Genomic DNA, 12,190 nt, shown 5'->3' with positions numbered 1-12,190 from the left:
TGTTACAAATGACATCAAATAGACATTTTCACATAAAAGTCGAACTATTCTCTTAATCCCAGATGATTATAAAAGGACAGGACTGATAGAGAGTGTTTAAGGGTTGTCATTCAGTAAATGTGCAGGCCCCTGTGAGCACAGACTGTCAAGTGAAAGCTGTTAGTGGAAGTGGACTCTTATCCAGACTGCCTGCTTCAGCCTTAGGTTTGTGCCATTCAAATTCACAGTTGCATTTCAAAAATAACCCCTGCCGACAGCCCTGCTGCACTGCACTCACTGAGTCTTTAAACATAGGTATAGGAATTTATGTGGCAGATGATGCCTTTAAGCAGTCTGGAGGTTAGGAAGTGACAGGGTCCGTGGAGGATACATGCAATCTTACCGACTACTTTGATGAAACAAAACCAGCCAGAATCTATTGCACTGCAAAGACGCACTCTGCAGCTGTAAAAAGTGAGGCTAGGATTGTATTTCTGGATGGATTTTTCATCCTTCTCAGTGGAATTTGACCCTTTAGTGCTCCGATCTCTCAATAGAGATGAATCACTTCTTGTCTGGAGCCTCCCCTGAGTTTTCTGCTCTTCCCAGGTGGTGATCATGGAAGTGCAGGGGCTGAAATCCCTGGCTCCAAACAGGATTGTTTACTGCACTATGGAGGTGGAAGGAGGCGAGAAGCTCCAGACCGACCAAGCAGAGGCATCCAAGCCAACGTAAGCTGTCTTTTTGAGTTCTTTTCTTTGAGCAAATGTGTTCATTGTTTCAATCTATCAGATTTCAATGTCAGCTGTTCCACGTTTAGACTTACATTTTTACAAAAAGTTATGATTTAAACAATTTAACCCAGTAAGTCCCACTCCGATCATCTTTTGATCTACTGTGAAAGTGTTGCCTGTGGTTTTGAAAATTACAATTACCACATTTTTAGCCAAAATTAAGAAAACTGTCATTTTCTGGACATAGTTTTATCAGAAATTTAGCTCTGAGTTGGGGGCGGGACTCTTAATGCGGAGCAGGCACCCCCCCCCCATTACTTATCATTGTCTGTTTAAACCAGAGGTCTGCAACCTGCGGCTCTATGGTTAAAGGAAAATAAAAAAAAAAAAATTAAAAGTAGAACTATAAAAAGTAGTAAGTAGTAAAGTAAAAAGAATACAACTTGATTTGAGTCGTTTACAAATAGTTGAAAGACAGATTTTTGAGTTGCGGATTTTCTGTTTTTAAACAAATTTAAGAATTTTTAAGTGTTTCTATGAATTGGCTATGATTTAGTTAATTAGATTTGCAAATTTCTTTCTGAAAATTGAAAATGTAATGATTTGTTGCATTGAGATGATCCTATGTGACACTGGATGTCTTTTATTTTGAAAGGAAGTCATGTGAAATCTCTAACAAAAATTAAAAACTATTTCAAGTTTTGAAAAAATAAATTTTCCTTTTATTTTGCTAAAAAAAGTTTGTTTATGGTTATCATAATTGTAACATAAATTAAACAATTAAATAAAACATAGTAGTGTCTTATTTTCCTGAAAAGTGCATAAGCTCTTGGCTCCTGTTGGGATGTTGCCAGTGAGAAATTGACCTCTTTAAGTGTTGAAGGTTGCAGACCCCTGCTTCACACTCTCTCCTATGAGCTTTTGTCTATTTTTTTTTTGTTCTTGTAGCCTTTTTCTTCTAGTAGAGGGCCTATACAAAGGAATTTACAATTAAATTACTGGATTTCTGACAATTTCTTAATTCAAATCACGTTGGATCAAAAAACTGGATGCTAGAAAAAGCCCAGACTAATGATGCAGCTACTGAAATGAGCGTGCCAGAGTCTCTTCTCGCCCGCTCATGCTTAGGTGTGCGAGACATGATGAGCGTTCAACACTTGTGATATAACGAATTGTGAAAGTGGCTCAAAACTATACAACCTGATTGATCCAGTATTGCTTGTTTTTATTTTTGCGCCAATAAAGTTAGCTTGAGGCTATAAGATCGCGCATGAGTGCGAAAACAGAGCTCTCAGAGATGGGGGAAGGGAAGGAGGGATTAAGCTCGCTCTCCGCCAACAGTCACACCTACAAGTTAGAAATATATTGCTAATGAGCAGAAAATATGTCTTAAAAGCAACAAATATTTTTTTGATTTTAAATAAAACAACACATTCTCATTCCCAACTGGTCACATATTGACATTTGGTTAAGGACCCTCCGCGTCACTTTTTGATGTTTTGGTTGTCCTCAACTTGCCATTATATTTACTAAAGTATATATATATATATATATATATATATATATATATATATAAAATAGAATAGAATAGAAAATACTTTATTAATCCCTTTGGAGGTCCTCAGGGAAATTCAGGTACCAGCGTCCGTACAGCAGTAAAATACAAAATAAGTAAAATAGAATAACAAAAAAAAAAATAAATAAATAACAAATGATATATATATACATATACACACACAAACGCACACACATATATATATATATATATATACATATATATATATATATATATATATATATATATATATACACACACATATATTTAACCCTTCCGCTATTTTTGGGGTCCAAATGACTCGACCCATATATTGATATGTGATTCCTTCCATGACAAATGTGGACAAATGTGGACAGGATTTTATGTCTGCCATGGACATTAGTGAAACTCAAAAATCAATGATAAAAAAAAGTTCAGCGCACTGTCTTGTGGGGTCCAGATGACCCCACTTTTCATGTAAACAAGCCAAGGAGAGCGGAAGGAATATATATATGTGTGTGTGTGCATATATATATATACATACATATAAATATATCGGTATATATATATATATATATATATATATATATAAAGATATTTTCCCTAAATTATTTTGTCTGGTAATGTTGTTTTAAGGCCATCTTCAGGAATAAGAACAAATCTCGTCCCCCTGCTCGATATACTTTCCCTTTATTCATCTCATCCAGTAGCCCGGGACACGGCAGAAATGTCCATGAAACATTCATGTAAATGAGAGCTATTTTAAGGCTGGGACATCTTCCTCTGATCTCCCTAATTCAAGAGCCATTTTCTGAAGGAGGGAGTTTGAGAGAGAGAACAGTGAAAGGCTGATGTACGTGACATGGCGTGCTGCGATCACGACAATCCAAACTTCCACAGTGAAGGGGACGTTTGGAAGCGCCAAGGTTTGATTCCATGGAGTAAAAATCCACAGAGTTGAAGCGGTGGGAACGTGACCGCACATATGCAGGGAAGTACACCGAGCTCACATGTTCAGGCATGTATCCATTAAATGGATGTTAATCTGCGGAGGGCTGCAGGCTATTTGCATACAGTAATTAGACGTGTTCTCAGACTGGCTTTGATCAAGGAGGTCAAAAGTCCATTTTGCTGTAAAGTTTTTGTCATTTGCCCTCCTTAAGTGCGCACGGTTTCCTACGTTTTGGAGAAAAGGGCTGCAGGAGTGTGGCGCCGTCACGTCCATTATTAGACCTTCCGTTGAGCAGCAAGGTCACCTTCACGCCAGAACAATTGTTCCCTGTGAAATCAACAGAGCAACTCATTCATTCAGCAGCATCTCCATCTTCCACAGCCTCTTTCTGAACAGAAACCTTATGGAACGGCTGCATATATAGATGATCTCCTTACCTCCCTTCAGTCAGTGCCAGAATTCCAGCATTTGTCATGCTGCTCTGGCTTTATGAGGACCCACATGCTGGAAGCCATGCACCACAGCGAGGCGTATTAAAAGCACATGTTGTGTTACGTAAATTGAAAAAATTCCTATGGAGATTATTTGTCTTACTGAAGTTGGATTTTAGTTGTAAATATCAAGATCTTTTGACGGCCATCATCTAAAAACATGAAGAGCTTCCTTCCACAAGAAAAAATCTTGCTGTTTTTCAATCAGATTGTTGAGCATTATCTTCAGTTTACTTATAAAATTAGTAAATTTTGCATCAAAACTCTATTTGAGTTATATACCTTTCATTAATAGACCCTTTTCACAGAGATGTCAGACAAAATGGCGACAGGGTCCGAAATATGAACAGTGACTTCTGGTTTATGGGTTTAGAACAGCAAAGCTGTATGGAGCTCAATCAATGCCAATATTATTAAAACGCAAATAAAAAAAGAAAAAAATATTGGCATTTTGCCAAAAAAAAAGTGTAAAATGTCCAAAAAGGTGTTCTAAAATAGAATATTCTAAAACAATAATTCTCTATTCTAAAATAAACTTAATTGTTTTCAGGCAGGATTACTGAGGGCAGTCATTACTGGCATTTGTACTTTGATTTGTGAATGAGGGGTAGAACATTTATAAAATAAATATTGTCCAAATTTCAGTTAAAATTGGTTAGGTCACCTTTTATTATTTACGTAAAATTGCTTTAAAAGCAGTCAGCTTTGCTGTTCTAAACACAAAAACTGGAAGTCACTTCACACACTCACCATTTTGTATGACGTCACATCAAAAAAAGGGTCTATTGAGTGTTTTATTTAAAAATATTGCAGTTAAAATGTTTCAAACTGACCACTTTTATGGACTCTACAAAAACTAAACCTGTGATAACTGATCTCTGAGCTGCAGACCCACAAAAGGTTGTGTTTGATCAGATGTTTGTTCATCTTAACAATTTTCAACAAGAACAGCCATGAATTATTAAGTTTAAAAATAGCAGGGGGGTATTTTGATAAGTAGTAATTAGCTAGATCGTGTGTGTGTGTGTGTGTGTGTGTGTTCTCACTCGGGGTGTTATCTTGGCTTTGACATATTGCAAATCCCTTTAACTGCAGTGTTTCTTATAACAAAAAGTGTGTGCGCTTGTGTTTTTATTTTTTATTTTTTATTTTTTATTTTTTTGTGTACAAAAACTGATGTTTCCGCCCTTTGGTACTGACTATTTCTGTCCCACTGAGATAAAATCTGGTGCTTGAAGTTTAAAATTAAGCCAACATCTATATTTATCCTCCACTTTAGTAGGTTTGCTTGTGCACAGCAGCCCTGGCAGTATTTTTCCATTTAGAACATTATATTGTTTTAGTAATTATGTTCCAGCTGATGTGCGTAATTATAGTTTTCTTCCCTTTAGAATCCATATTTAACATTCTAGTGATTTAGTGCATCAAGAGGTGGTCCTAATGGTTTTTTATATCCTGCTAATTGTTTCAACTTTTTAATTTAAAAGCTAAAAAATGATTACTCTGAAAAAAAGTCCTAATGACAGAGCTGTGATCGTACAGGTGCGGTTGTTCAATACTATGTTGTTATTCTTCAGATCTTTGGGTTTCATTGTTTAACATTTCAATTTGATTTCTAGAAATTTCATTTTTATTTTAGTTTCTGGAATTGTATTTTCTGGGCATCTTTGCTTAGCCTGCGACCCAGTCCCAGATGAGCAGAACAAGATGGATGGATGGAAATGTTTTTATTTTTTCATTATTGTGTTGTTTTTTTTTTTTTTATTGTCGTTGTGAACTTTAATATGTCTTGCATAAAGCAAATTGATGTGATTTGTACTTCAGGGCCACCATAGAATAATTTGCATTTTTTTCCATTCCAAATATTTTTCCTGTTTATTTAAGATTTAAAAGTAACACGTTGGTTCAGGGCCGAATAGGATAAATATTTATTGAACTCGCTAAAACTACAAAAACTTCATACATACTACATACAAAACTTTAAAACCATAATTTGTTTATCATAATTTTTAACAAGATTTATAGCATTACCTGTGATAATGCTAGTGTGAATGCTGTAAGCTGAATTTGGCCGCTGAAGATGCTAATGCTGATAGCTGAAGAAGCTGAAATTGATAGCTAAAAAACACAGAAGCTAATATCTAAAAATGCTGAAGTTGATAGCTTAAATCACTGAAGCTAAATGCCGAAAATGATGAAGCTGATAGCCTGCTAAAATATTAGCTAAATGCCAAATTAGCCTAAAAAAACAACTTAGGTGTAGCTGAAAAAATAGCTAAACTTTAACATAGCCACAAAACAAACAAAAAAACGGAAAAAGCCTAAATTAGCCAAAACAGCTAGCATGTAGCTGAAATGTTAGCTAAACTCCATAATAACCTAAAAGTTTTTTTTAGTAAAAGCCAAAAATAGTCCAAAAAGCTAACAGAATGCTAATTTTTACTATTTTAAAACTGTAACTTTAATGTAAATATAAATAATAAAAAGGTAGGATTATTACTCCAGAATAAATCAACTTAAGTCTTAAATAACTTTCAATGCTTTACCCTCCATAATAATATATTTTGTCAAATTATACAAGTTAAAAATGAGAGCAAGATAACATCGGGCCATTAATAACAATAAAATGAAATGATCTGGAGGGCCGGATCGGCCCCCGGGCCTTGACTTTGACACGTCATGTCGAACGTAAGTTAAAGCTCCACTGCAGATGGGTTTTAAATAGATGGAGTCACAGTGAGTGAGCACCTTCCCCGTCAAGCTGTCATGGAAGTGAACCTGCTGAGTGTCTTTTATTGTGTGTTTCAGCTGGGGAACCCAAGGGGACTTCACCACCACACATCCTCTGCCCGCCGTCAAGGTGAAGCTGTTTACAGAGAGTACAGGGGTTCTGGCTCTGGAGGACAAAGAACTGGGCAGGGTAACTGTTGTTCCCTCACACACACACCGAATAAGGAAAACTAGCCTGTTCTTACATCTGTGTGGATGTTTCTGAAACGACAGCACCACAAATCGAAGACATCAACAAGTCCAGTAGTTGGCATAATGCAGTTTTGCATCAGATGAAACTGGATATCAGTGTTGCTGCTGACTCAGCCTGGCTTAAATGTCAAGAGACATCAAGGGCTAATCTGGTTTGCACCTTGTGTTTACGTGTGTAAAGTTGATAGGTTGTTAAGGAAGGTGATGCTGCCTGTTTGAGTTTGGGCACCAGCACCTGGGATATCTGTGTAGAAGCAGTGACCTTGGCTGTGATGGAGCTCTTTGATCTCCCACTGCAGCAGACTTGGCAGGAAGGCAGGCTTCCTCAAAGCTCTTTAAATCAGCAAAGAGAGATTAGGCCTCCTCTTCAGGGAGGCAGAGCCCAGCGCTGTTCTGTTACTCCCCCTAAACTCACCTTACTGTTAAAGCTCACTTTACAGCTGCAATAGGATCAGATACGGACTTTACTGGATGTCAGATAATTCTAGAGCTGCAGCGATTGGTCGATTAATCGACGGCTAATCGACTATTAAAATAGACAACAACTAATTTAATAGTCGATTAGTCGTTACTTTATATTAAATGGAGTCAGAGTGTAGATAGATACTTTTATTACAGACTCAGGGTCCATTTGCCACAAAGACACAACAGATAAAGTACTTAAAAGCAATAAAAGAATGTGCATATATATAATAAAAAATGTAAAAAAAAATAAAATAAATAAAAAGAGACACTATGATAAAAGTACAAGAGCCAATAAAAACAATGACATAAAATTACAAAGTATTGTAAACTTAAAAAAACAATTGCAGACTTAAAAAATTAAAAACATAAAAAGTTTAAAAGAGACGATCATACCAAAACCTCCAGATTGAGGACCGGTATTTAAAAGTGCTGTATTTCACATTGGTGAGAGTTAAGATGATTTGGTTATTTGACGTGTTAAGACGATAAATAAAACCATAAATAAAATGTCTCAACAAAGCTTTAAGAGTATTAACTCTTGCACCAACAAACAAACTGCTTGCGCTGCACCACCGTGGCTGTTTCAACATAAGTCTTAGGGCATCATTATAGGCAACCTGCAGCCTCCTCATGCTGGACGCTCTGTAGTTGGTCCACAGGTGGGCAGTATACAGTGGTGTGCAGTAAGTTTTAAAAAGAAGAATTTTAAGATTGTTGGAACATGAATAAAACCTGCGTGCAAGCATGTTTGCCTGAGCATATAAAATACAACGTTGTCTGTGGATGTCATCATCATCAGTGAATTTGTCATTAATGACATGTCCAAGATATTTTACTTTATGACAGACATTAAGCTCAGAATCGGAGAGTTTAAAAGCAGGGAAATTCAATGTTACGTCTTCCTTTGTACGACAAATCATCACAGCACTTTTACTGGAATTGTATAAAATATCATTATTAAAACCAAATACAGAACAGACATTTAAAAGTTGTTGCAAACCAGAGCTGCTGGGGCTAAAAACAACCAAGTCATCTGCGTACATTAGATGATTTACTTTAAAACCACCAACCATGCAACCGGTTTTACATGCATTTAGATCCTTCGACAGGTCATCCACATACAGGTTAAAAAGAAGTGGGGATAAAATACTTCCTTGTCTTACTCCATTGGTTACACCAAACGGAGAAGAGACACTTGATCCCCACCTAACCATCATTTTCTGATGGGCATACCAGAAGGCTAATAGTCTTATAATATACCATGGTACGCCCCTATTTTTCATTTTCATAAAAAGTTTGGTGTGATTAACTCTGTCGAAGGCTTTAGAAGCATCAATGAAACACATAAGTACAGAAGAGTTATCTTGTCTGTACCTATTAACAATTTCTTTTAATGCAAAAATGCAGGTGTCTGTTCCATGCTGAGCTTTAAAACCAAACTGATTATCAGCAGATAAAATCAAATCATTAATTGTTTGTAATAAAATTCTTTCTAAAACCTTAGAGAGGACACTGGCTAATGCTATGGGTCTGTAGTTGTCAATACTGTCAAGCCTGCCTGTCTTGTTCTTAACAATGGGCACCATCATTACAGACATCATGGAGTCAGGTAAAACCCCATGAATCAAAAAACCAGTAAAACAAATGGCAAGAAGCGGGAAAATCCTTGGGCTGGCATACTTTAGATGCTCACTGGCAATGTGATCTGGGCCACAGGATTTGTTATCACTGAGCATTTTGATGGCATCAGACACTTGGTGTGAGGTTACTCCAATGTTTCCCTGGCACACTCTTTCCCCCATTTCAAACGCATCATTTCTAACACTGTTAGTAAAGTAGTAAAGTTGAAAGTTATAATGACATTATGCTAGCTTTTTGGACTATTTGGCATTTATTAAAGTCTTTTTTAAGCTATTTTAGAGTTTAGCTAATACTTCAGCTGCATGCTAGCTGTTTTGGCTAATTTAGGATTTTTCCAGTTTTTTTGGTTAATTTTGAGTTTAGCTAATATTTCAGCTGCATTCTAGGTATTTTGGCTAATTTAGGTTTTATTCAGTTTTTAATCCAATTTGAAGGTTAGCTAATATTTCAACTGCATGCCAGCTATTATGTCTAATTTAGGATTTTTCCAGTTTTTAGGCTAATTTGTAGTTAAGCTAATATTTCAGCTGCATGCTAGCTGTTTTGGCTAACTTAGGCTTTTTCCAGTTTTTATGCTAATTTGGCATTTAACTAATATTTCAGCTGCATGCTAGCTATTTTGGCTAATTTAGTTTTTTTTGCTAATATTTACTCGCTAGCTGTTTTGGCTAATTTAGGCTTTCTTTTTTAGTTTATTTAGGCTGATTTGGAGTTAAGCTAATATTTCAGCTCCATGCTACCAGTTTTGGCTAACTTTGCATTTAACCAATATTTTAGCTGGCTATCAGCTTCAGCATTTTCAGCTATTAGCTTCAGTGATTTCAGCTACTCACTTCAGTGTCTTTAGCTATCAATTTCATCATTTTCAGCTATCAACACTGAAATCTTCAGCTGCCACATTCAGCTTACAGCATTCACACTAGCATTATCACAGGTAATCCAATATATGTAGTTTTCAGTCAGTTTATAGCTAATGATGGTTAACATGAGTGCTTTACATCCAGTTTGCGCATGACCCGATTAGTCGACTAATCAGAAAAAATAATCAGTGATTAGTCGACTATTAAAATAATCGTTTGTGGCAGCACTAGATAATTCACAATTACAGCCTGTATTTTTCTCATTTTTATTTTTTTGTAGGTTGTCCTCCACCCGACACCTAACAGCCCCAAACAGTCAGAGCTTCACAAGATGACTGTTACCAAAGCTTGCCCTGACCAAGATCTCAAGATCAAACTGGCCATTCGGATGGACAAACCCCAGAACATGAAACACTGCGGGTTAGTAGGAAACGTTACGATGCTCTCCTCCGCTTTCCTTTTTCCTCTAGAAGAGCAGCTCCGCCAGCTCCTTGGCCTCATTTCTATTCACATGCTGTGGAAAAATGCCATAAAGTACACTACTCCCTCTGGTGGACGCCAGAGTGCAGAATCCATTTTTGTCTTTATCAGAAAGCACCAGCAAATTTAATGAAGTCAGTGTTAATGAAATGTCACTTATGTAACCTTGATGCCGCCGAGCAAAAAAAAAAAAATGTGCACGGAACACGAACTGAGATCAGATATGCTGATGAGATTTACTGTGTGACATTCGGCTGCTTTTCTATTAATTCTGACATTTAGTGATGCAGCTTGTAACTGTGTTTGAACACGGCTTTGACAGGTATCTGTGGGCTTTTGGGAAAAACGTTTGGAAGCGCTGGAAGAAGCGATTCTTTGTCCTCGTGCAGGTAGGCTACAATAAAACACCGTAGAATATGGACACTTTATGTGACCTGAATAGAAACTGGAATTTGATTCACATCATGGGAGTTTCAAATTTTCCCTTTTTTAAAACTTTTTTTAATAGGGACAAATACAAAAAAAATATAGATCATTACGTTAAAACAACGGTATTTATTTGTGACACCTGCCCCTAGAAGAATTTTTACAGAAATCATAGATGAACAGTTAAAAAATATCAAGAGTTTCATTGATAAAAAATAAATAGATAATTCAAAGATGACTAGACAAGAGCACTCATTTATGTGATTCACTTAAGCACAGGATATCAATCCGCGTCAATTCTGGCAGGAAGTTACGTCAAGATACATAAGAAAATCCGGTTTATTTTTTAAATATATCCAATTTTTTCCACAATAAAACACCACAATTGACAAATGCGATCATGTTTTTGTATCTTAACAAGTTTGCACCACTTTTCTCCTTCAGAATCTACTGGAATTGATTGTGTTGACAGTTGAACTCTTACACTACTTTCAAGATTTGGTGTTTAAGCGTCACTGGCGACTCCTTACGCCTGGTTCACAGCGAACACTTGCACTTGCTCTTGTTGTTCGGGTTGTTTCTAGTCTTTTCACAAAGTTAGAAAGTGGCTGAAAAAAAACTGTTTAAAATATTTAAGGAGGATGAAATTTATACAATTTAAAATCGTATATTTTATTAGTGATTATATGAATTAGATATTTTTTTAGGAATTTTCAAGGCCTTGTTATACAGCCTCTCAATGGGTTTTAAACACATGAGAACATTCAAATGTTAAACAGCTCCTGATCATTCTGTATGGAAGAACATTAGTGCCATTAAAACAAAAAGGCCATGGGAAATTCTGACTCAAAGCTCATAATTCTGACTTTTCCGTGGCTTTTTTTTTCCCTCCTTGGCCCTAATTCTCTTCCGTAATACTTAAACAACTCATGCTGGCCTTCATATCTATTGAAATATGTTTAATGGGACTCTCAAAAAATTACTGAGAATCTCATATCACTTTTTTCAATGTAAAGTTTCCGTTTTTGTTTGGCAGGTGAGTCAGTATACGTTTGCAATGTGCAGCTACAGAGAAAAGAAATCCGAACCGCAAGAGCTTCTGCAGCTGGACGGCTATACTGTGGACTACAGTGACCCTCAGCCAGGTAAGACAACCTGGAAACTGAAAATATTAAACACAAAGAAGCTAAAAACTGTGATTTATTATTTTTTTAAAGGCCTGGACGGTGGCCGAGCTTTCTTTAATGCAGTGAAGGAAGGAGACACTGTGATCTTTGCCAGTGATGACGAGCAGGATCGCATCCTGTGGGTCCAGGCCATGTACCGTGCCACCGGCCAGTCCCACAAGCCTGTTCCACCCACTCAGGTCCAGAAACTAAACTCCAAAGGGGGTGCTTCAGCACAAATGGATGCCCCCATTTCTCAGTTCTGTAAGTAGCCTGAAACCCCAGAGCTCACTCAAGCAGAAAGCCGTTTCCATCCACAACGCTGTTGAACCTTAAAACCATGAATGTGTGTCACTCCATGTGCTCCACAAAGCGCGCCAGCACAACTAACACACAAGCACCTGCCCACATGCATTACCTCTCACGATACCTCCGGCATCTAATAGACCTCCACTCATCGTCACCACTCCCACGGTG

At 36.9% G+C, this 12,190-nt stretch overlaps 1 protein-coding gene across 11 annotated transcripts in view; it reads left to right on the top strand.

The window, feature by feature from the left end:
* cadpsb (Ca2+-dependent activator protein for secretion b) overlaps window positions 1-12,190 on the top strand; it is a 119,397-nt gene that overhangs the window by 60,139 nt on the left and 47,068 nt on the right. For all 11 annotated transcript variants that reach the window (XM_024270724.2, XM_024270723.2, XM_024270721.2 and 8 more), the window contains exons 6-11: window positions 589-710; window positions 6,502-6,613; window positions 9,922-10,061; window positions 10,444-10,510; window positions 11,584-11,692; window positions 11,765-11,977. In XM_024270724.2, coding sequence (XP_024126492.1) covers window positions 589-710; window positions 6,502-6,613; window positions 9,922-10,061; window positions 10,444-10,510; window positions 11,584-11,692; window positions 11,765-11,977 — 763 coding nt within the window. The remainder of the gene's footprint in view (window positions 1-588; window positions 711-6,501; window positions 6,614-9,921; window positions 10,062-10,443; window positions 10,511-11,583; window positions 11,693-11,764; window positions 11,978-12,190) is intronic.

Source organism: Oryzias melastigma, linkage group LG5 (assembly GCF_002922805.2).
Source record: "Oryzias melastigma strain HK-1 linkage group LG5, ASM292280v2, whole genome shotgun sequence".
Classification (NCBI taxonomy): domain Eukaryota; kingdom Metazoa; phylum Chordata; class Actinopteri; order Beloniformes; family Adrianichthyidae; genus Oryzias; species Oryzias melastigma.
Note: the sequence above shows the minus strand (reverse complement) of the source record. Positions and strands in the feature narration are given on the sequence as shown.